Source organism: Bos javanicus, chromosome 7 (genome assembly GCF_032452875.1).
Source record: "Bos javanicus breed banteng chromosome 7, ARS-OSU_banteng_1.0, whole genome shotgun sequence".
In the NCBI taxonomy this organism is placed as follows: domain Eukaryota; kingdom Metazoa; phylum Chordata; class Mammalia; order Artiodactyla; family Bovidae; genus Bos; species Bos javanicus.
Genome location: NC_083874.1, coordinates 17,190,601 through 17,216,344, shown reverse-complemented (window position 1 = coordinate 17,216,344; position 25,744 = coordinate 17,190,601). Strand labels below are relative to the sequence as shown.

Genomic DNA, 25,744 nt, shown 5'->3' with positions numbered 1-25,744 from the left:
GCACTCAGAGATGGCAAATGTGGGACAGCTGGTATCACACTTAAGCATAAAAAGGCAATGGGGGAAAAAAAGCACTGGGGGGATGAGCATTGCCCAGTGAAGGCTGCACGTATACAGGAAGATTGGCAATTGGAGATGGAGACAGTTGGCAGCAGAAAAGCAGTACAGAAGAAATACCGGAGCTGCCTCTTCTCCCTCTCATCCACTTCTCTCACTGGTCTTATCAATGACCAACAACCTGGGGAAAGCAGTGCATAACAGTCAGTCCCAGGGAAAACCAGAGACGGGCAGAATAAATGAAGAGCAAATCCCACAGTGAAAGTGGGGTATGCAACACTTCCCCACAAGGGTTTCAGAGTTTTTCCAATCCAGTTTCCAACCCAGTGCACCTCACTTAACCTATAAAGTTGAAATGATAAAAACCAGAAGAAATCCACTTTCATGCTCTTCTCTTTCCAGCCAGGTGGTGGGAGGAGAAAATATTTCTGTGTCTACTGGAAAGGATCAAAGGATGGGGGCAGCTGGTCGACGGAGGGTTGCGCTCATTTGGGCAGCAATGATTCTCACACCCAATGCAAGTGCTCCCACCTTTCCAGCTTTGCTGTCCTCGTGGCTCTTGTTCCCAAGGTACAACAATTTATGGTCCCTTACAGTGAACTTGACTGTGTCCAGGAAGACTCTCCGAGTCTCAGGGAAAATAAAAAAAACAACTCTGAGATAAGGTGTCAAGCAGAATTACTTGAGAGGTAATTCCAGGAAGCATCAGTAAGGGACTGGGAAATGAAATGGGAAAGAGACAGAAGCCAATCAGAGAAGCCAGATGCCAGGTACCACTATGAGTAACTGGGGTTACTTCCCTCTGGGAGATTTTTGGAGTCAGGGTAGAAGACACACCTCAGAGTCATCCTAAATGAATGGCGAGAAAGCTGGGTTATTTATACACCATCTCCCTTCAGTCATTTGTTGAAAGCTACATCATCGACTCAATGGATATGAATTTGAGCAAATTCTTGGAGATAGCAGAGGACAGAAGAGCCTTGCGTGCTGCAGTCTATGGGGCTGCAAAGAGTCAGACGAGACTTAGCGACTGAACAACAACAACATCCAGGGAGTATTCATTCTCTTGACATGTCCATGGGCATGCGCAGAGTGTGCTCAAGCTAGCAGAGAAAGCCCTCAATCATTGAAAAGTCGGTTGTCAGCCCCTACGGTGGAAAGATCCATGGAGACCTGTTACTCTGCGAGAAATAGACCTAACCCCCATCGCCCAGTCACACCAGAACAAAGGCAACTGACCATCACCCATGTAAAAGCACAGCCCCCTAAACTTCCCAGGTCCCAACCATACCTCAGATAACTCGCATTTAAAGAAATTTACCTAACTTGTTTCCCCACTTATTTTAAACTCCCATTTATTGATCATTGACTGGAAGATAACACCATATTTCTTACGTAAACGCACAACCTCATTTTGTTCATTTAACAGATTTATATATAAGTAACTTTCTTGTTGTTCAGTCACTAAGTCGTGTCTGACTATTTGAGACCCCATGGACTGCAGCACGTCAGGCTCCTCTGTCCTCCACTGTCTCCTGGAGTTTGCTCAAATTTATGTCCATTTATAACCAGTGATGCTATCTAACCAACTCAATGAACATGAATTTGAGTAAACTACTATATGTCTGATGCCATTCCAGGCATTGTGGATACTACAGAGAACAAAACAGCCTTCATGAGATTATATTTGATTGCCGTCTTGTCCAATAGGATCAGACATATGGTTATTGAACACTTAAAATGTGACTAGTATGACTGAAGAAAAAAATTCTATTCCATTTGAATGTATTGAAATTAAGAAATAGTATAAAATATTTTTCCACTAAATACAACTTTGTTTTTTGGTAGGACAGTGCTTTACTTTCACTCTTTAAAATATAGCATTTGATTGAGATGCTCGGTAAGTGTTAAGTACATACTGGGTTTCAAAGACTGAATATGGAGGGAAAAGAGGACCAACTAGTTCATTAATAACTTTTACACTGAATGTAATTTGAACTGATTATATTTTTGTTATATCATTATATTAATTATATGACATTCAACACGTTGAACTGATAGTATTTTGAACATGTGTACATGAGTGCTAAATTGCTTCAGTCGTGTCCGATTCTTTGTGAGTGTAGCCAGTGAACTATAGCCCACCAGGCTCCTCTGACCATGGGATTCTCCAGGCAGGAATACTTGAGTGGGTTGCCATGCCTGTCTCCAGGGGATCTTCCTGACCCAGCGATTGAACCTGCCTGTTACATCTCCTGAATTGGCAGGCAGGTTCTTTTACCACTAACACCACCTGGGAAGCCCAGTATTTTGAACATGTACTATTAAATCAATTAGACTTGTTTCTTTTGACATTTTCAAAAATATGGCTACTAGAAAATTTAAAATTATGCACATGGCTCATCTGTTTCTATTTGTCAATGCTGGTCTAGCTCTGTGTGATAAATGCTATAACTACCCATATTTTGAAGAGGGAATCACCAAGTCTTAGAGAGATTAAGTCATTTCTTTGGGAGCTGATCTGGAAAGTCCATCCGATGCTCCATCAGGAACATACCTATAGAGCTGGAATAATATATTCCTCTTTTGGTGTCTTCTAGGAGGATCCTGTGCTGACCATGATCACCTATGTGGGGCTGAGCCTCTCCCTGCTCTGCCTCCTCCTGGCAGCCCTCACCTTCCTCCTGTGTCGATCCATCCAGAACACCAGCACTACTCTCCACCTGCAGCTCTCCATCTGCCTCTTTCTGGCCCACCTCCTCTTCCTCGTGGGGATTGATCAAACTGAACCTGAGGTAGGAGAATTAACATATTATTTATTTCATGGTCCTAATCCAATCTAGCCACTTAGTTTGGAGGAAAGATGGGATGAATGATGATAAACACCAATGATTGTGTAGGGTAAAAAGCAAGAATTCCCATTTTATCTCTCTGTGTAATTTTGAACATGACCCATAATTTCTTTTTTTTAATTTTATTTTTTAAGTATAAATTTATTTATTTTAATTGGAGGGTAATTACAATATTGTATTGGTTTTGCCATACATTGACATGACTCTGCCACGGGTGTACACGTGTTTCCCATCCTGAACCCCCCTCCCACCTCCCTCCCCATCCCATCCCTCTGGGTCATCCCAGTGCACCAGCCCCAAGCATCCTGAATAATGTATCGAACCTGGACTGGCGATCTGTTTCACATATGATAATATACATGTTTCAATGCCATTCTCCCAAATCATCCCACCCTCACCCTCTCCCACAGAGTCTAGAAGACTGTTCTATACATCTGTCTCTTTTGCTGTCTCGAATACAGGGTTATTGTTACCATTTTTCTAAATTCCATATATATGCGTTAGTATACTGAATTGGTGTTTTTCTTTCTGGCTTACTTCACTCTGTATAAAAGGCTCCAGTTTCATCCTCCTCATTAGAACTGATTCAAGTGTATTCTTTTTAATGGCTGAGTAATACTCCATTGTGTATACGTACCACAGCTTTCTTATCCATTCATCTGCTGATGGACATCTAGGTTGCTTCCATGTCCTGGCTATTATAAATAGTGCTGCAATGAACACTGGAGTACACGAGTCCCTCTCAATTCTGGTTTCTTCAGTGTGCATGCCCAGCAGTGGGATTGCTGGGTCGTATGCCAGTTTTATTTCCAGTTTTTAAAGGAATCTCCACACTGTTCTCCATAGTGGCTGTACGAGTTTGCATTCCCACCAACAGTGTAAGAGGGTTCCCTTTTCTCCACATCCTCTCCAGCATTTATTGCTTGTAGATTTTTGGATAGCTCTACTGACCCACAGGGGAAAATGAACTACTCTTAGGATAAACCACTGATATTTTATAGTTTATTTGTTGTAGTAGCTATTGTAACCCTAACTAACACCATCAGTCTGACACTCAAACATTTTGTTAAATCAGACTGATGGTGTTAGTTAGGGTTACAATAGCTACTACAACAAATAAACTATAAAATATCAGTGGTTTATCCCAAGAGTAGTTCATTTTCCCCTGTGAGTCAGTAGAGGGTGAGTGAACAGGTGTAAAGGGTATCTCTCCTCCAACCTCAGGCCATGGGAGGCTCTCTCATAGCATACACAGCTTCCAAGGTCATCCTGAGATTCTTTCCATTTTGACCAAGTGGAAAGAGAAAGAGGGTGGTGAAGTCCTAGGAGAGGGGTTTATATGGACCTCTCAAATCCCATTGGCTAGAAGCCAGTCACATGGTCAAACTAACTGCAAGGAGTGCTGGGAAATGTAGTCTCTGTTTGGTAAGTCGAGTCCTAGTGACAAACTGAGGGTGGATGGAGGCTTGGCATTTTGGTGGATGTGACTTTGCTGGTTTCTGCCATACATTTCATAAATAAAATTAATTGGAACCATGACCTTTGATGTCTGAGAGCTAGAGAAGGTGGATGTCCCAGTTCAAGCAGAGAGAGCAAATTCTCCCTTTCTCCAACTTTCTGTTCTATTTATGCCCTTGACAAATTGGATGATGCCAATCCTCATTGGTGAGGGCCATCTTTGTTACTCAGTTTATTGATTCCAATGCTAATCTCTTCCAGAAACATCCTCACAGGCATGCCCAGAAATAATGTGTTATCAGTTGTCTGGACATGCCCTAGCCCAGTCAAGCTGAAACATAAAATTAACCATCCCATCCCCCCAAATGCCAAAGTCAATGGAGTATTGATTTGCTAACTCTTGTCTATTATGGATTTGAGTGCTGCTCCCATAGTGGCTCAGATTGTAAAGAATCTGCCTGCAATAGAGCAGACCCAGGTTCAATCCTTGGGTTGGAAAGATCTCCTGGAGAAGAACATGGCTACCAATCCAGTATTCTTGCCTGGAGAATTCCATGGACTGAGGAGCTTTGCAGGCTACAGTCAATGAGGTCACAAAGAGCTGGACATGACTGAGTGACTAACACTTTCACTTTTCACCCATGACATTCATTTCTTGGCACTTCTGGCTTGCCCCATGCACAAGATAGGCAGATTTCAATGGTTGGTGAGAGTCCCTAGAAGATGTGTTTCCCCTAAGCAAAATGGCACAGGTGTAAGAATTGAAATTCCAGGCTAGCATGCAGGAAATAATAAGTGTTAAGTATATAATTTGACTTCCCAGGTGGTGCTAGTGATAAAGAACCAATGCAGGAGACATAAGAGATGCAGGTTTGATCCCTGGGCAGAGAAGACCCCCTGGAGGAGGGCATGGCAACCCACTCCAGTATTCTTGCCTGCAGAATCCCATGGACAGGGGAGACTGGTGGGCTACAGTCCATGGGGTTGCAAAGAGTTGGACACGACTGAAGTGACTTGGCATGCACACAGGCAAGGATATAATCAGGTACAGACCACATCAGCTCCATGTTCCTAACTCTACTCTCCCCCCAGGTGCTGTGCAAGGTCATCGCAGGTGTACTGCATTACCTCTACTTGGCCGCCTTCACCTGGATGTTCCTCGAAGGGCTACACCTCTTCCTCACTGTCAGGAACCTCAAGGTGGCCAACTACACCACTGCAGGCAGATTCAAGAAGAGGTTCATGTACCCTGTAGGCTATGCGGTCCCAGCTCTGATTGTGGCTGTATCAGCAACAGTAGGACACAAGAATTATGGAACGTATACTCAGTAAGCATGATGAGTGCATTCATGGTGGAAGTGGTGTCCATTACCAATACAAAATCTGAAACAGTGGGGGTAGGGAGGGGCTGGCAAACTTCCTATAAAAAAAAAAAAAAACAAAAAGAAAAACAACAGATGGTAACTATTATTGTTTTGCAAGCCATATGGTCTTTTTGGAAATTACTCAACGTTGCCCCTGTAGTGTTATAGACAATTTGTAAATTAATGGATGTGATTGTGTTTAAATAAAACTTTATTTACAAAAACAAAGAGAGGACCAGATTTGGCCTATGGGCCATAGTTGTAACCCTTGGAATAGAATCAAGTATGGGAGATTTTCTGCCTACTGAGTATTGGTAATTGCTTACTTTTACCAGTTTCATATTGCCATGTCCTTTTTCAGAATAAATTATATTGATAAATTATACTATTTTTTCAAATATAAGCTATGAAAGAATACAAAGTATTGGACATTAGAGTGCTTGGTACATGAAATATGCTTGATTATTAGTGTTGATAGTTTTTGTAGCTGAAAATTACTACTTTTACTCTCTTATTTTAGCAATCATTATTATTAGAATCCACCTTCAATGTGGGAGACCTGGGTTCAGTCCCTGGGTTGCGAAGATCCGCTGGAGGAGGGCATGGCAACCCACTGCAGTATTCTTGCTTGGAGAATTTCATGGACAGAGGAGCCGGGTGGGCTACAGTCCATGGGGTTGCCAGGAGTCAGTCATGACTGAGCAACTAAGCACAGTACATTATTAGAATACATTTATTGGGATTCCCTGGTAGCTCAGCTGGTAAAGAATCTACCTGCAATGCAGGAGACCTTGGTTCAATTCCTGGGTCAGGAAGATTTGATGGACAAGGGAATGGCTACCCACTCCAGTATTCTGGCTTGAAGAATTCCATGGACTCTACAGTCCATGGGGTTGCAAAGATGCAGATAAGACTTTCACTTTTCACTTTCACATGGTATTAGAATACATTATTAGCTACAATCATTGGTCTTTAATTCTGTCAGGAAATGTATTAAAAATGCATGAACATTATCTCATTTAATCTTTACTATGAGATCTATATGATGGAAACTTTGATAAAAGAAATCAAAATAAATTCAAATAAATGAAGTGATAGTCCATGTTCATGGACAGGAAGACTCAATATTGTCAATAAGTCAGTTTTTTCCTACTTGATCTATAGATTGAATGTATTCCCAACCAAAATCCCAGAAAATTATTTTGTGGATATTGACAATCTGGTTCTGATGTTTATAGGGAGTGGCAAATGACCCAGAATAGCTAACACAATATTGAAGGAGAAAAGCAAAGTCAGAGGACTGATAATACTATCTGACTTCAAGACTTGGTATATAGTCACAGTAGTTACTTAAAAGTGTTGAAAACATTTTGGTTGGCCCCACTTTATACTTGGGAAACTGAGGTTCAAAGCATGCAGTTTGCAAGAGATGAGGACCCATGTTTAATTCCACCTAATATTCAGATCTGAACCAAACAGGTATGGACACTGCTCAGATATTGCTACAGTAGCCGGAATTCAAGTCCTTTGCTTTCTCCTAAGAAATCAGCAGCTAATGCTTATCTTTCTCTCAACAGCTGCTGGCTCAAACTTGATAAAGGGTTCATCTGGAGCTTCATGGGGCCAGTAGCACTCATTATCTTGGTAGGTGACCAACCATTGATATTTACTGGTGAAACACTGAGTGTGTTTCTTACCTGTTAAAGTGGAAATGAGATGTGATAAGGAAATACAGCCTAATGTGATCAACCCTTCTTGCTGGAAATATTGTCTTCAGATGTCTTTCTTCAGCTTCCCCCAGCTCCCTGGTTCCTCTGATATAACATAACCCTCTGCTGGGAAGTCTTTTAAAAATCCAGGATTTGTTCATTTGACAAAACTTTAGAAAATGTTCACTCTGCATAGAACATTTTCCTGTTTGCCAAGAAATTCCTGGTTACATCCGTCATCCTGGTATAGATGTGAATAGCATTCTTTTACTTTTAAAGTGTCCTGGCTTGAATGATAAATTATATAGTCATGCTAATCAACCATCAGATGCATGGGTTCTATAGTCTGTGTTGTATAAAAGACCAGAGCCTGTGTGCATATCACTACCCTTATAAAGTCTGTATCTTTTGGGAAAAGATTCTTAGGTCTACCTCAAGTTGGGTTGCATGACATAGCTTCAAAAGACAGTTCCAAGTCAATTTTCCATTCTGTTTCCACAGATAAACTTGGTGTTCTACTTCCAAGTTCTGTGGATTTTGAGAAGCAAACTTTCCTCCCTTAATAAAGAAGTTTCCACCATTCAGAACACCAGGTAAGAATGCATACCAGAATTAGTGGTACCCATAGATTTTTTTTTCCTATAGGACCACATTTTCTGGGACCACCCATACAAAAATAGGGTATAAAACTTCCAGGTAAAAGACTTTGCAGAGGAATAATTTTCAAGAGTGAGAAAAAAGCATTATTCTCAGAGGTCATAAACGTTAGGTTTTCCATTGCTCCTGTGCAGAAAGGTTCATCAGTACTATCTTCTTAGACTGCATGTATGCATTAATATGAGATATTGTTTTTCTCTTTCTGACTTACTTCACTCTGTATAAAAGGGTCTAGGTTCATGGAGACGCAGACACAGAAAATAGACTTGTGGACACAGCAGGGGAAGAAGAGAGTGGGATGAATAGGGAAAGTAGCATTGAAACAGATACATTACCATATGCAAAATAGATAGCCACTGGGAATCTTCTGTATGATGGAAGGAGCTCAAATCTGATGCCCTGTGACAACCTAGAGGGGTGGGATGAGGTGGGAGGTCTGAGGGAGGTTGAAGATGGAAGGGGCATACCTATGGCTAATTCACGTTGATGTATGGCAGAAACCAATACAATTATTGTAAAGCAATTATCCTCCTACTAAAAATAAATTTTAAAAACTACTTTTAATTTCAAAAGAAAAAACAAATTGGGTTCTGCCTTCTTCAAGTTGTATGAGTTCGAGGAAGACACTTTGCCACATGAGCTATTCATGAGGTTTAACTAAGGTGATTCATGAGAGGGCTTCCCAGGTGGCACTAGTGGTAAAGAATGTGCTGAAAGCCTTGAGTGCCATGCACACTATGTAGTGATAAATGAGAGGTATTACTGTTTTTTCCTTTTTCAGAGTCATGACATTTAAAGCCATCTCTCAGCTGTTTATCCTGGGATGTTCTTGGGGTCTTGGTTTTTTCTTGGTTGAAGAAGTTGGGAAGACCACTGGATCGATCATCGCCTACATGTTCACCATCATCAATGTTCTACAGGGGACTTTGCTTTTTGTGGTACACTGTCTTCTTAATCGCCAGGTAAGGCAAATCATTTTGTGTCTCACCAGCTTAATCTGAAAGTCTTGTTGAATTGTTGTTCATATCCTCGCCCTTCTCTGACCGTGTGAAAGTCGCTTAGTCGTGACTGACTTTTGGCAACTACTGTCCATGGGATTCTCCAGGCCAGAATACTGGAGCAGGTAGCCATTCCCTTCTCCAGGGGATCTTCCGAACCCAGGGATCAAACTCAGATTTCCCACATTGCAGGCGGATTCTTTACCATCTGAGCCTCCAGGGAAGCCCTGGAGTGGGTAGCCGTTCCCTTCTCCAGGGGATCTTCTCTCTGACCTTGTATATTTATAATTTTGGAGTTGCCTTGATTCTAGGAAGAGGGTTTAGGTGCTTCTTGGGTAAATCATGTGCTCTGAGTCTCATCCATTCATCATTCCAATCTGGACATGCCATATGGAAAAAAAAAAGGATTGTTAGTCTAGTTATTAATAACTTCTTTTTAAGTAAACTTTTTATTTTGGAATAATTTTAGAAGTATATGAAAGTTGCATGCCTTTGTCTGCTGGTGACTGCCATAAAAAATATCACAGAGTGATCTGGTCAATAGAAATTTATCGTCTCACAACTCAGGAGACCAGATGCCTAATATCAGGATGCCAGTATGTTTGGGTTCTGAAGAGGACTCTCTTCTTGGTAGATGGCCACTTTCTGAAAGTGTCTTCACATGGGAGTGAGAATGAGAGTTTTCAGGTCTCTTCTTATAAGGATGTTGTTAATCCTATTGAACAGGGACTCGGTGCTTATGACCTCATGCATGCTAAGTTGGTTCAGTTGTATCCAACTCTCTGCGACCTCATGGTCTGTAGCCCGCCAGGCTCTTCTGTCCATGGGATTCTCCAGGCAAAAATTGGAGTGGGTTGCCATGCCCTCCTCCAGGGGATCTTCCTGACCCAGGGATTGAACCTGTGTCTCTTGTGTCTCCTGCATTGGCAGGCAGGTTCTATACCGCTAGCACCACCTGGGAGCTTATGACTGCATTTAACCTTAATCACTTCCATCAAGGTCATACCTCCAGATACAACCACATTGGGAAAGTTAGGGCTTTCATACATGAATTTTCAGGGGACACACTTTAATTCATAGCAGAACACATATCAGTCTGGATAAGGGAGATTCTGCTGTAGTAACAGTTAGCTCATCCCCCTCTGATTTCAGTGGCTTACAATGACAAAGGCTTATTTCTTGCTTATGCTACATAGCTGCAGTTTGATATGTATCATCTTCACTCTGTGATGGAGGCTGAAGGGACAGCCCTTATTTATTAGTAGAACATTAGTGTGTTCGTGGCAAAGGGAAAGGAGATTATGACAAAGCACAGTTCAACTCTCTTTCATTGGCCAAAGCAGATCCCATGGCCATACCTGAGTTTGTCAGAGAGAGGATGAATAATCCTTCTAGTCAGGTGCACTGTATGGAAAAGCACTGGTTTATTGGCATAATTTTATATTACCACAAACCCAGAAAGACCAGCTCTAATCCTGGTATTTCCACTAATTGGGTTGCTGTGTGACTCTGGGAAGGTTTCTTATGCTCTCTGAGCCTTGGTTTTTCTCATCTGCAAATATGGCAATACCAGCCTCACCAGATTGATAATTAAATGAGATAACATAAAACAAATGTCTTAGCAGTTTGTGGCACACATGTTCTCAGTGAGGATCATTATAATTTCACTCTTTATAGGGTAAAAATTGAAAACAACTTTCCTGGCTTTTTCCCCTTTGCTGTTGAGTAGACCTATCAGCAATTAAGATGCTGGCGGTGAAAAGACCATCTTAACAATTTACAAAGTTCTCTTTCATCTTTTAGTGCCTTAATGCTTGGTGCTCCTCACACACAGAAGTAAAATAGAACTTAATGCGAGTTAATGTTGAGTATTAAGAATTTAGATGTCTTTTAAAAAATATGATAATGTGATTAAAGGAAGGCAATTCATGGAATCACAGTGGGTGGTCTGTGTCAGGGCTCTGAGTAAAAATGACAAGATTTTACATGCTGGCCATGTGATCTTCAGTTCAGTTCAGTTCAGTTCAGTCTCTCAGTCGTGTCTGACTCTTTTCGACCCCATGAATCGCAGCACACCAGGCCTCCCTGTCCATCACCAACTCCCAGAGTTCACTCAGACTCAAGTCCATCGAGTCAGTGATGCCATCCAGCCATCTCATCCTCTGTCGTCCCCTTCTCCTCCTGCCCCCAATCCCTCCCAGCATCAGAGTCTTTTCCAATGAGTCAACTCTTCACATAAGGTGGCCAAAGTACTGGAGTTTCAGCTTTAGCATCATTCCTTCCAAAGAAATCCCAGAGCTGATCTCCTTCAGAATGGACTGGTTGGATCTCCTTACAGTCCAAGGGACTCTCAAGAGTCTTCTCCAACACCACCCTTCAAAAGCATCAATTCTTCAGCACTTGGCTTTCTTGACAGTCCAACTCTCACATCCATACATGACCACTGGAAAAACCATAGCCTTGACTAGATGAACCTTTGTTGGCAAAGTAATGTCTCTGCTTTTTAATATGCTATCTAGGTTGGTCATAACTTTTCTTCCAAGGAGTAAGTGTCTTTTAATTTCATGGCTGCAGTCACCATTTGCAGTGATTTTGGAGCCCCAAAAAATAAAGTCTGACACTGTTTCCGCTGTTTCCCCATCTATTTCCTATGAAGTGATGGGACCAGATGCCATGATCTTCGTTTTCTGAATGTTGAGTTTTAAGCCAACTTTTTCACTCTCCTCTTTTTAATGTGGTTAAAGGAAGGCAATTCATGGAATCACAGTGGGCGGTCTATGTCAGGGCTCTGAGTAAAAATGACAAGGTTTTGCATGCTGGCCATGTGATCTTAGGCAAGTCAATTTATTTCCAAGAGTCTCAATTTTTTCACATTTAATTGGGGGTAAGAGAAGAATCTTTCTTCTGTTGTTTCTTCTGAATGTTACATTGCATTGGTTAACGTATTAACTGATACATTGTCTATAAAGTACATTAAACATTGCTAGTGTTCAATAAATAATGGCCTTCATCTTCGTAATCATCACATCACCATTACCTTCTTTGTCGTCATCACCATCACGACCATAATCCTTTTCATCATTATTACTATCATATCATCACCATCACCACCATCATACCAACATCATCATCATTTTCACCATCACCCTCACCACCAACATCATCATTATTATTATCCTATATAGAATCCTTATGGTGCCTTTCATTTAGTAAATGCCTCTTTAACAACCAAGCAAATCCAGTCTAAATTAAATGAATCAGCATGAATATGGCAATATTATACCAAGAATCAGTATAAGGGTGGCAGAGAATATGTCTTGGCATCCACACCTTTAATTTCCTGTTTTAGGGTCTTTTCTCCCAAACCAAGCTTTGGATGTAACACAAGCCTCTATATTCCTTAGGTGCAGATGGAATTCAAGAAGTGGTTTAGTGGGGTGCGGAAAGGGGTTGAAACTGAAAGCTCTGAGGTATTTCGCTCTGCTACTCAGACCAAAATGGTAAGATGGGCTCTTCTGCAATGCCGTGTACTTGTCTGAACTCAGTATCTCCTGCTACTTGGAACTTCCTGGTTGTTTGATCTGAAAAAAAGAGAGAGATTACATTAGATTCCTGCATTAAGCTGTGGAAGTTTCTGGGTTTTGAGACCAAACCCAGAAAATCTCTTTTTTCCCTTTTTCTTCCTCTCCCTTACTTCCTTTCTTCCCTTTTCCTATCTTTCTTCCTTCTTTCCTTTCTTTCTTCCTCTTCAGTCCATTAACAAATACCCAATGATATTTAACAGAAATGTTACACGTATTCAACAACATTCTTTTAACAAAAATTAACTGAGTTCCTAGTTTGTGCCAGCCACTGTTTTAGATATTGGGGGGAAATCCTCGCCTTCACAAAGTTGATATTCCAATAGGGAGTAGACAGACAGTAAATACCAAAAGTAGATTATACAGAGTGCTACAAAATGATATATGCTCTAGAAAAAATATAGAGCAAAGGACTCACAGATACAGAGGACAAACTCATGGCTGGACTTGAGGAGAGGCGCTGTAGGGGTGGGGACATGGGGGGTACGAACAACTGGGTATAAGATGGGCTCAGAGATCTATTGTACACCACAGGGAATATGCCCAATATTTTATAATAACTTCAAATGGAAATTAACCTTTAAAATTATATTAAAATTTTAAAAAGAAAATGAAAAGGGGAAAAATTTAGAAAGCAATCAGGAATGCACCAGGCTGAAAGAGTTTTGTTGTTCTTTAGTGGCTTAGTCGTGTCCAACTCTTTGTGACCCAGTGGACTATAGCCTGCCAGGATCCTCCATCCATGGAATTTTTCAGGCAAGAATACTGGAGTGGGTTGCTGTATCCTCCTCCAGGGGATCTTCCCATACAGCGATTAAACCTGCATCTCCTACACTGCGGCTAGATTCTTTACCACTGAATCACCAGGGAAGCTCTGGGGAAGTTTATTTTTAAATAATGTGGCCATAATGAACCTCCCTTCCCAGGTGGCTCTGGTGGTAAAGAACCTGCCTGCCAATGCAGGAGACATAAGAGATGCAGGTTTAATCCTTGGGTCGGGAAGATCTCCTGTAGGAGGACCTGGCAACTCACTCCAGTATTCTTGTCTAGAGAACCCCATGGATGGAGGAGCCTGGTGGGCACACTTCATAGAGCCACACAAAGTCGAATACAACTGAAGTGACTTAGCGCACAGCACATTGAACCTCCCTAAGACTCTGGCACTTGAGTCCTCAGTTGTGTCCAGCTATTTGTGACCCCATGGACTGTAGCCCAGGAAGATCCTCTGTCCCTGGTATTCTCCAGGCAAGAATACTGGAGAGGGTTACCATTTCCTTCTCCAGGGGATCTTCCAGACCCAGGGATCAACCTGGGTCTCCTTCATTGCAGGCAGATTCTTTACTGTCTGAGCCACTAGGGAAGCCAAAAAACTTGATGAATATACCTAATTTTTAAAAAATGACCCCTGGGTAATCCTCTGGTGGTCCAGTAATTAGGGCTCTCTGCTTTCACTGCTGAGGGCGTGGAGTCAGTCTCTGATGAGGGAATTAAGATTCCTAATGCTAAGACCCTAATGCTGGGAAAGACTGAAGGCAGGAGGAGAAGGGAGCAGCAGCAGATGAGATGGCTAGATGGTATCACCGACTCAACGGACATGAGTTTGAGCAAACTCTGGGAGATAGCGAAGAACAGGGGAGCCTGGCCTGCTGCAATCCACCAGATCGCAGAGTCAGACATGATTTAGCAACTGAACAATAGCAACAAAACAAGAAATTAAGACTCTCAAATCCAGTGAGCAATTTCCACTAGCCAGGCATTGCCCTAGGCAGAAGGAAAACAATAGTGACCAAAGCAATGAAATTTATAGAGAGTAGAGATTGACCAAAACACCTTTAGGGGCAGGACAAATATCATACAGTGAGTATGCAGAGAATTAGAATATAATGATAGGTCATGAGGAAAAGACTATTTTGGAATGAATGATTAGGGAAAAACTGAGGAGGTGACATTTCAACTAATTATATAGAAGAGTCCAGAATAATAATCATAATCCCTTATTTTTTTTAATGTGGATTATTTTTAAAGTCCACATTCTTGCCTGGGAAATCCCATGGATAGAGGAGGCTGACGTGCTACGGAGTCTCAAAGAGTCAGTCGCAACTTAGCGACTAAACAACAACAAGATTTTTAGACTTTACTGAATGTGTTACAATATTGCTTGTTTTATATTTTGGTTTTTTGGCCCTGAAGCATATGGGATCTTAACTCCCCAGCCAAGGATTGAACCCACACCCTCTGCATTGAAAGGCAAAGTCTTAACCACTGGACCCCCACGAGAGTCTCATAATCCCTATCTTTGGACAACGTGTTACATTCTAAAAAGCACATAATCAGAGACTTTCCTGGTTGTCCAGTGGTTAGGTTCTGTGCTTCCACTGCAGGGGACATGGATTAGATACCTGGTCCGGAACTAAGATCCCGCATGCTGTGTGGTGGAGCTGCCAATAAATAAATAAGTAGTATATAATCAACCTAACCAAGCTTGCAACCTCCATTAATCCTCTGTAGCGTTTAAGTGATCCATCACTATTGGGTTTATATAGAGCCCAAGTGTCTGGATTCAGATCCCAGATTCTACCATCTCCAGGCTGTGACCTTGCGCAAGCCACTTGATATCTCTGAACTTAAGTTTCTTCATCTGTAAAATGGGAATGATAATATCTGTCTCATCATGAGAATTAAATGATATCTTATAGGTTAAGTGCTTCAAACGCTACCTGGCACACAGCGTGTGTTAGTTGCTCAGTCATGTCTGACTACTTGTGACTCCATGGACCGTAGTTCACCAAGCTCCTCTGTCCATGGAATTCTCCCTGCAAGAATACCTGAGTGGTTGCCATTCTTTTCTCCAGTGAAACTTCCTAACCCGGGGGCTAAACCCAGGTTTCCTGCATTGCAGGCAGATTCTTTACCTCTGAGCCCCAAACACGTAATGTTTGTGAAGAAACTAAGTTTTTAAACCCCATCATAGATGGTGTTATGGGGTGTTGAGTAAAAAAAACCAAAAAACACACAACCTAAAAGTTGAGAATTATGTTTTATTTGTCAGACTTCCGAGGACTTCAAGAAGAGCCCTGAGGGACTGCTCCAAACAGGCAAGGGAGGAGTCAGGATATATAAGAGTTTTTACAACAAAGATCAGGTAGTCAAAACAGCAAAAGATTACTGTTAATTAAGGGAGATTAACTTAAGGGACATCTTAAGGAATTTAGTGCTTTTCTATGTACAGGAAAATGTGAGTCTGCATGTTTGCTCTAAGTCCCTTCAGTCGTTCCCACTCTATGCGACCCTATGGACTGAAGCCCTCCAGTCAAGACTACTGGAGTGGGTTGCCATGCCCTCCTGGATCTTCCCCACCCAGGAATAGAGGATCTTCCTGACCCAGGAAGATCTTCCTGACTCAAGTCTCTTAAGTCTCCTGCTTTGCAGATGGATTCTTTCCCACTAGCACCACCTGGGAAACCCACGAGAGCCTAGGCTCTTTGAAATAATTCCTTTGATAAGCATCTTAGCTATTTACCTCCATATCCCATTCTTTCTCATCCTGAGTCCCCTCAGGGTGCACCTTTGTAGGTGGCTGTACCATCCTTTGCTTACTGATACATCAGGCAACATTAATAGCACCCCACTCCAGTACTCTTGCCTGGAAAATCCCTTGGACGGAGGAGCCTGGTGGGCTGCAGTCCACGGCGTCGCTAAGAGTCGGACACGACTGAGTGACTTCACTTTCACTTTTCACTTTCATGCCTTGGAGAAGGAAATGCCAACTCACTCCATTGTTCTTGCCTGGAGAATCCCAGGGACGGGGGAGCCTGGTGGGCTGCCGTCTATGGGGTCGCACAGAGTCGGACATGACTGAAGCAACTTAGCAGCAGCAGCAGCAGTAGCTTCGGATTTACTGAGCTTTGAACCTTAGGGCAATTCTAGCTTGTCACTTCCAAGCACGCTTAGAAGTTTTAGTTAATTTCTGAGGTGTTCATTTCCCTTCAGCTTTTTCTCCACATTGTTTCCCCCAAATAGGAGAAACTGGAGAAGTCATCAGAATTCTTTTGCAAAAAAGACTCTGCGTCTATCCAGCCACCGCCTGGGCCTCAACTTGTTAGTGTTTCTTGGCTCAAAACAGACAACTGAGCTGCGTGTGGACTGCGCCCCCTCGTGGTCATGTATGGATGGGACCAATGCCACTGTGGACCTTACCTGTGAAAATGAGTCCTAACTGATTTCCTCATCTTGGTTTCTCTCTCCATAGAAGGAAAGGGACACCTGGGGGAATTCTTAGATTCAGAATCCAGTATTGTGTGTCAGGTGCAATCAAATGGTTAAGAAATCCTTTTTAATGATGAGAGAAATAAGTGGATTTTCCTCTGCTAGACATTACCAACTTGCCTATGACTGACTAACATCTGGATCCAGCTTACAGATTCTCCTCTGGCTTCTCCGCTGCGTTTTATGCTCCCCAAGATTTTGCATCTCTGGACACCTGCATAATTCAATAATTCTCATATGAATTAATATGAAAAGAGGGTTGCATGCTTGGCAATGCAAAAATGGGACACCACCAGTCCCACTTAGGAGTGAATTGTCTTCAGGAAGAAGTTTGCAGTCAGAACACCAGCACTTTTCCGTTTTCTTTGCCTGAAGACTTTTTTGAACCTACCCTACTCTCTGATTAAATATAATTTTGTTTTCTTAGTCTCATCTCTGAAGGAAAGTTACAGGGCTCAAAATAGCCTGGCGTTACAGTTCCCCTCCAGGTCCTCCCCACCATTCTATGCAAAACAAAGAACTCTCTCACCCCAAGAAAAAATGGACATTAAGGTTGATTATGCCCAGCTCCCAGCCGGTCCAGCCTCTGGCCGATCTCCAAAATTCCTTGCCCCAGCTGTTTAAGAGATAACTACTCCGAACAACCTTGAAGAACAGGCCCCCTTAAGACAGTAGCTTTCCACGTACATGCCTATATATACTTACTCTTTTCTTGGGTAAGTGCAGCAGCTCACTAATCTGACTGCTGCCCCTTCTCGCCTCATTAAAGGTGATCTGTCCCTGTAGAGTGCTGGTCTCGTTATTTTTCTGAACCTCACCTTCTTTAACTCCCTTACCCTACATTTTTGGTGTCGAAACCCCAGGAGGTTGACGGTTCCTTCTCCTTCTCCACGGCCAGCTCTTCGCAGCGTGGAAGCCTGCCAAGCTGTTTCCCGCTGGGGTTTTCAAGACCTCCTCAAGAGGACGCCCTATGCCTTCGTGAGCGGTACAAGTCCTGTGTAAGGGCTTTATTGGTTTTCTATGTAACCCGAGGAATATTGGCCTCTCTCTCTCTCTTCCTCTTTTCTCTACACTTTTCTTTTCCACAAGACCGACCAACTCCAGGACAGAGGCCTTTTGCCATTCGATCCCTTTACATGCAACACTCCACTCAAGCCGGCCCCTAAATTAAGGTAAGATCCGGACGCTGTTCTAGAGGCTCCCTAGAACCCAGTTCTCTCCGATCCCGGGACCCCCGGCCTAGGACCACTCTGTAGGCGATGGTGGGGGACCCTCCACCTCGACACAGAGCTCTCTTCTCGTAACTCCTATTGCGACTACGGGTGACAACTCGAGCTCCCAATAAGAGCCTTTGCTTGCCTTTCAATTATGGGGTCTGGCCAATCTGTCCCAAAAGATTCCTCTCTAGCTTGTGTTCTCAAAAATCTCAGACCACTCACTCACTGAACTCAAAGCTAACTGCTTAAAACAACTCTGTATACAGATCTGGCCTCAATACCAATTAGACAATCAAAATTAGACAATCAAAATCCTGGCCTGAGATCAGGACTTTCGATTTCAATATTTTATCAGATCTCACTAACTTCCTCAAATGGAATGGCAAATGGTCAAAGGACCCCTATATTCAAGCCTTCTGAGACCTTAGAAGCCATCCTTCTCTCTGCAAAGACTGTTCATCAAATCCTCCTCTGCTGTCTCTCCCTGTCCATTACAAAAGAATCCAAATCTAAAGCCCCTAAAAGGCCCCCTAAACCCTCAGCCCCCGATTTTGACCCAGCAGATGAGCCTCCTTCCTACCGCCCCAGAGAAAAAGCTTCCAGAGACGAGACCCCATCCTCTAGCCCTTCCTCCTCCGAAACAGAAGGCGATGACTCCAGAACCCCCAAAGAGATTTCCAGCCCCCTCCATCGGCCAGGACCTGAAGCAAACACATTTCCTCTCAGAGAGGCAGTGGGACCAGAGGGCCCTACACGGGTTCATGCACCTTTCTCAATTTCTGATATGAGCCAAACTGAAGAAAAATTGGAATCCTTTTCAGAAAATCCTACTAGATACATAAAAAAATTCCTCCGCCTTACACAAGCATATCATTTAACCTAAAATGATCTTTATTACATCCTAAATGCCACTTTAACCCCTGATGGAAAGAAATGGATATGACAGGCAGCCTGGACTCCTGCTGATCAGCTCCATAACCAAGATAGGACAAATCTGGTGATTGATGATGCAGTCCCTTTAACTGAACCACTGTGGACATATCAAGCAGGCAATGCCAACATCTGGTACCTACATCATATGATCATTTGTTTACTAGAAGCAATGCTAAAAAACTCTCACATTCACGTTAATAATTACAATAAGATTAGGGAAGTGACTCAAGAAAAAGATAAAAATACTGCCCTTTTTCTTTCATGGCTTACTGAGGCAGTCCAAAAATACACTAATCTAGATATTTCCACCCCCGCCGGACTTCTGTACCTACATGTCCAGTTCATAAGCCAGTTAGCCCCCAATATTCGCTGAAAACTATGCCAGTTAGAAAAGGGCCCTAAATCCCCTCAGTGAGATCTCCTAAAATTAGCCTTTAAAGTTTTCAACAATAGGAAGGAAGAAGCAAAAAAAGAAAAAAAAAAAAAAAAGGCTACATATGCTTTATTCGCTGCAGCTATCCAAGGGAAAAATTCAACCCCTTTGGCCCATCAACCTCAGCCCACCCATAGGAGACTACTCTCCAGGTCCCTGCTTCAGATGTAACCAAACAGGACACTGGGCTAAGTCCTGCCGAAACCCCTGCTGCTGCTGCTGCTGCTGCTAAGTTGCTTCAGTCGTGTCTGACTCTTTGCGACCCCATAGACGGCAGCCCACCAGGCTCCCCCGTCCCTGGGGTTCTCCAGGCAAGAACACTGGAGTGGGTTGCCATTTCCTTCACCCACCAAACCCTGCCCCACCTGCAAACAACGGGTCAACTGGAAAATAGATTGTTCTCAGACACTACCCACCAAATCTTGGGGTCCACCCCAGGCCCAACAACAATGGGCAAGGAACCAGACTCAGGGAGGCCCTGGCACCCCAGACCATGGTTCCTCGAATCAGGTGAGACATGATCCAATCATGCCTGGGTTATTCCAGTGATGGAGCTCAAGCTCCAGACCCCAAGTCCGCCCCATACAGATAGACTCAAAGCTTCAGGTAATTGGCATGGTGGCCAGACACAAAGTCTCATTTCTAACACTGGAGTGGCCTTTTCACTTTTAACCTCCTTTAAGGGCCCTCTCCAACCTTCAAAAGTGGCCATCATATGGGTCTCAGACATCCCTTTCTTTCCCAAAATAACCCCTCCTCTCCTTTATTCCTTTGGCAAAACAACACTAACACATTCTTTTATAATAGTTCCTCAATGCCCAGTGACAGTGATCAGATGTGATCTTCTGGCTAAGCTAAAACTTCCCATTTTTAGATCCCATATCACTTCTTTGCATTCAAATGGCACCTGAACCCCTGGCCAGCCCTCACTCCCAAAACCTGCCCCCTGACCTTTCCCCGATAGATCCTCAGGTCTGGGGCACTGAAGCCCCATCAGTAGCCAGACACCATTCCCTATGCAGGTCTTTCTTAAAAATCCCTCTCAAATAATAACCCAAACTCAATATACCCTGATCACAGAATCCCAACAAGGACTTAAACCAATAATCTCCCGACTGCTCAAAACCAGCCTTTTGCAGCCTATCTGTTCTCCTCATAATACTCCTATACTGGCAGTCAAAAAGGGACCCCACTCATGGTGTCTAGTCCAAGATCTTCACAAGGTCAATGAGGCCATAATACCTGTACACTCCGTGGTCACTAACCCTACACCCTTCTCTCACGTATTCCCCCTGACACACTCTATTTCATGGTTTTAGACCTCAAAGATGATTTCTTTACTATACCCTACACCACTCCTCACAGCCCCTATTTGCCTTCACCTAGACAGCTCCAGGGATGGGGGAGCCTGGTGGGCTGCCATCTATGGGGTTGCACAGAGTTGGACACGACTGAAGCAACTTAGCAGCAGCAGCAGACAGATCCAGATACATATCAATCTCAACAGTTAACTTAGACCGTTTTACAGGAGTTTAGAGATAGCCCTCATTTTTTCGGTCAAGCCCTCCAAAGAGACCTACAAACTTTAGACCTAGGTTCTACTACCTGAATCCAATATGTACATGATTTATTGTTCCTCTCGTCATAACTGCCTGGTCCACACTGCGACAGTATTAAATGCCCTAGGCGACTGGGGCTACAGAGTCTCACTCTCCAAAGCACGAATTACTTCCACCACTGACGATCACATGGGATTACTTCTCACTCCCACATCCAAAATAATCCCAACTCAGAGATTTTGAGCCTTGACACAGACCCCCAGGCCCCAAACCAAGAGAAAACTTCTTTCTCTATTAGGTCTATTAAACTTCTTCCAAATATGGGTCCCAAATTTTGCCCTCCACACAAAACCTCTCTACCAAGCTACTCGAAATAACTTGAATGAACCCTTATTGGCCCCCACCTCTCTCCACACCCCAATACAGACTCTTATCAAACATTTACTACAGGCCCCTTCTCTTTACTTACCTGATTACACCAAGCCTTTCTTCCTTTTTGTACATTTTCGACAAGGACATGCCTTAGAGATTCTGTGCCCAAAAAAGGGGAGACTTACGGGGCCCCTAGCTTATCTAAACAACTTATCTAAACAACTCGATCTCATCACGCTCGGATGGCCACCTTGTCTCCAGGCCTTAGCTGCAACCACCCTCTTAATACCTGAAGCCCAAAAACTAACCCGAAATGCTCCTCTAACTGTATGCTCACCTCATTCCTTCAAAGATTTACTCTCTCATCGGGCTTTCCTTTCTCTGCCCCCTGCTCAACTACAAATCCTCACCCACACCTCCTCGGCCCATCCCTTTCTTTTATGCCTTGTAAACCTCTCAATCCTGCTAGCTTACTCCCTACACCAGATCCAGAAGCAGAACACCTATTTCATGACTGTGTTCAGACTTTAGATGTGACACTTAATCCCTTTGAACATATAACTGATCAGCCCCTTACTGACTCCAAAGTCCCATCCTGGTTCATAGATGGCACTGCCCAAAAACAAGCCCCATTTGGGGCTCGATACACTATAGTTCAGGGACAGCCCGACAAAGTTATCCCCGCTAGCCTCATCAAGTCAGCCACACTCCCAACTCACACGTCCTCACAACAGGCTGAACTGATAGCTCTTACACAAGCTTTGACCCTAGCCAAAGACCAAAAGATAAACATTTACACTGACTCCAAATACGTCTATAACATATTACATTCTAACATTATAATCTGGAGAGAAAAGAGATTCCTCTCTCAGAAAGACACACCCATTCTCAATGCTTCTTTTATTTCTGAACTCCTCCATGCAGCTCAGCTCCCAAAACAAGCTGCTGTAATACACTGCCAGAGACATCAGCGATACAGTCCTATCTCCTTTTATAGTGAAGTCGCTCAGTCGTGGCGACTCTTTGCCACCTGTGGAGTCTAGCCCACCAGACTCCTCTGTCCATGGGATTTTTCAGGCAAGAATACTGGAGTGGGTTGCCATTTCAACAACAGGCCGCCTCTGTTAGTCCTGCCTTTACTATCGCCCAAATTGGGGAACCTAACACCCACACATTACTTTCATATTTACATTCCTTTTTCCACCCCTCTGCAAAAGTACTTAAGGCTTTCCTTCAGAACTTTATTAAACTGACTAAGGATGATGTGACTTATTTAAATAATCTGACCCAAACTTGTGCCATTTCTCAGTAGACAAATCCTAACATTTGACTCCCTCCTTTCCCCACCCACCAAATTCGTGGACATCTTCCTGCACAAGACTGACCGATAGATTTCACCCACATGCCACCCGTAAAAAGGGTTAAATTTCTCCTCGTCCTCGTAGATACATTTTCTGGATGGATTGAAGCTTTCCCGACTACTAACAAATGAGCCCCTACTGTGGCTCAGCTTATTCTTACTGAAATCCTCCCAAGGTTTGGAATACCTTCCTCCTTCCAGTCTGACAACAGGCCCGAGTTCACATCCCAAATCACCCAAAATATTGCATGAGCCCTTCTAGTTCCTTGGAGGCTTCACATTCCTTATCATTCCCGGTCTTCTGATAAGGTTGAGAGAGCCAACCAAGTTCTAAAAGAAACTCTGACCAAATTAACAATCAAACTTCATCAAGACCGATCTAAACTCCTCCCTTTACCCCTCTTAAAGGTCCGGGCCTTACCAAAAAAAAAAAAAAAAACCCTTAAATATCAGTCCATTTGAGGCCATGTATGGGAGGCCCATAATACCTTTGGGTCTACCCCCTTCCCAGGACAGTCCCAAACTGCCTTCCCACCTTCCTTTTCCTTTAGTTGCCCAGATACGAAATGCCCTTTGGCAACATATGGATAACTTACTCCCTCGACCACACGCCAATCTTCCATACCCATCCCTTCAAATAGGAGACAAAGTCTATATGACAGTTCAGTCCCACTCAGATGTAACCCCAAAATGACAAGGACCCTACATAGTAATTCTGCTGACCCCTACCACTACAAAATTAAAAAAAAAAAACAAAAACCACCCCTTGGGTACACATCACCCTGTTTAAAAAAAAAAAAAAAAAGGTTATGCAGCCCAATGATGAAAATGCTTGCCAGACTAATACTTATCTAGTTTCTCACACAGACCCTACAACTCTAAAATTCTCACAGCTTCCACCAGCCCCAACTGGCAACAGATGAGCCTGTCTGTTTCACGGCTACAATTATTCCTGGAACAACTTCTGGCAGATATCTGGGTCATGAGTCCTCAAGGATCCACACTCAAACACACTGAAGATTACATCTCCGCCCTGTGGCTACAGGAAACCTTTTATAACTTGTACCCCTTCTCAGACCATTCATTTTTATCATCCTCCTACTCACCTTTGGGCCTTATTTGTTTAATCTTTTCCAGAAATTCCTCCAAGGCCGAATCTGAGCCATTTCCCAAGACCAAGTCAAGATTGTTCTTTTGTTTGAGACCCTGATGGCTAGAATAAAAATCAACACTACGGGCCTTAGACTTCCTTCCTCCCAGACCACAAACCCCTGATCCTCATTTATCAGCATGAAGAAGCCCTAAACATTAACTGCGTCCATCTCTCTTTCTCTTTTTATATATATTCCTTAGGGCCTGGAATGAAGAAAAGTTACGTGGCTCAAAATAGTCTGGAATTAAAATTCCCCTCCAGGTCCTCCCCACCATTCTACGCAAAACAAAGAACTCTCTCACCCCAAGAAAAAATGGACATTAAGGTTGATTATGTCCAGCTCCCAGCCGGTCCAGCCTCTGGCCGATCTCCAAAATTCCTTGCCCCAGCCGTTTAAGAGATAACTACTCTGAACAACCTTGGAGAAGAACAGGCCCCCTTAAGACAACAGCTTTCCACATACATGCCTATATGTACTTACTCTTTTCTTGGGTAAGTGCAGCAGCTCGATAATCTGACTGTTGCCCCTTCTCGCCTCATTAAAGGTGATCTGTTCCTATAGAGTGCTGGTCTCATTCTTTTTCCGAGCCTCGCCTTCTCTAACTCCTTTACCCTACAATCTCCATGTCCTGGTATAAATGCTCCCAAACTAAAACCGTGAGGCATATCACATCAGTAATTTGATCTGATTTATTCTGTTCTACTGTTTCTAAATTCATTTCCAAACATGTTGGGTTTTAGGTGTGTGTTTCAACATTAGAATTATTAAGTGCATGGATAACTTTGTGACCAGACAATGTTTCCAAAACAATTTTAAATTGTAATGACAGTACAATTATGATTCATTAAAAAAGAAAGTGTAGAACATACTGTAAAGTTAAGCATATAGTCAAATTCAGAATACCCCAATACTGTAATTATGACAGGCTTCCCAGGGGCACTAGTGGTAAAGAACCCGCCTGCCAATGCAAGAGAAATAAGAAACTCAGGTTCGATCCCTGGGTTGGGAAGATCCCCTGGAGAAGGAAATGGCAACCCCCTCCAGTATTCTTGCCTGGGAAATCCCATGGACAGAGGAACCTGGTGGGCTACAGTCCATGGGGTCACAGAGTCAGACAAGACTGAGCATACACCATACATAATACTATAATATGGCGGTGTGTTAACAACTTAGTTTTAGTAAAGGTTAAAGGATGAGATATTAAAAATAACTGTAGCTACCTTAATTTGTTAACAAATAAAAAATATAAAAAGAGATTGTAATTGTCATATCAAAGACAAAAAAGGAGAGAAGAGTGTAGCTTTTATGTGTGATTGGGGTTAGTGAAAATAGAAGTCACTCAGTTCCTTTGCAACCCCATGGACTATACAGTCCATGGAATTCTCCAGGCCAGAATACTGGAATGGGCAGCCTTTCCCTTCTCCAGGAAATCTTCCCAACCCAGGGATTCCCCACATTGCAGGTGGATTCTTTACCAGCTGTGCTACAAGAGAAGCCCAAGAATACTGGAGTGGGTAGCCTATCCCTTCTCCAGTGGATCTTCCCGACCCAAGAATCAAACCAGGGTCTTCCGCATTGCAGGCGGATTCTTTACCAACTGAGTATCAGGGAAGCCCCGGGGTTAAGTTGCTATCAACTTAAAATGGATGATTTTAGCTGTAAGATGTTTTATGGAAGCCTTGGGGTAACCACAAAAGCAAAAACGTATAGTAGATTCACACACACACAAAAAAATGGAATCACTGTATACCACCTTGGGAAATCATCTATTCAT

The 25,744-nt window shown here is 43.0% G+C and overlaps 1 protein-coding gene and 1 long non-coding RNA gene across 3 annotated transcripts in view; both read left to right on the top strand.

Moving 5' to 3' along the window:
- The window catches only part of LOC133250781 (putative adhesion G protein-coupled receptor E4P), a 40,520-nt gene extending 22,840 nt beyond the window's left edge, over positions 1 to 17,680 (top strand). The window contains exons 10-17 of one of the 2 annotated variants that reach the window (XM_061422425.1): positions 460 to 627; positions 2,658 to 2,852; positions 5,460 to 5,695; positions 7,309 to 7,375; positions 7,942 to 8,033; positions 8,879 to 9,059; positions 12,500 to 12,595; positions 16,697 to 17,679. In XM_061422425.1, coding sequence (XP_061278409.1) covers positions 460 to 627; positions 2,658 to 2,852; positions 5,460 to 5,695; positions 7,309 to 7,375; positions 7,942 to 8,033; positions 8,879 to 9,059; positions 12,500 to 12,595; positions 16,697 to 16,807 — 1,146 coding nt within the window. In that variant the 3' untranslated portion in view covers positions 16,808 to 17,679. Of the gene's footprint in view, positions 1 to 459; positions 628 to 2,657; positions 2,853 to 5,459; positions 5,696 to 7,308; positions 7,376 to 7,941; positions 8,034 to 8,878; positions 9,060 to 12,499; positions 12,596 to 16,696 lie in introns of both variants that reach the window. The other variant, XM_061422426.1, reaches the window with a different exon arrangement.
- Positions 17,681 to 18,031: 351 nt separating this feature from the next.
- On the top strand, positions 18,032 to 24,532 carry LOC133250786 (uncharacterized). Its single transcript, XR_009737419.1, has 2 exons — positions 18,032 to 18,114; positions 24,170 to 24,532. It is a non-coding gene; the product is annotated as an uncharacterized LOC133250786 (long non-coding RNA).
- The last annotated feature ends 1,212 nt before the right edge of the window (positions 24,533 to 25,744 follow it).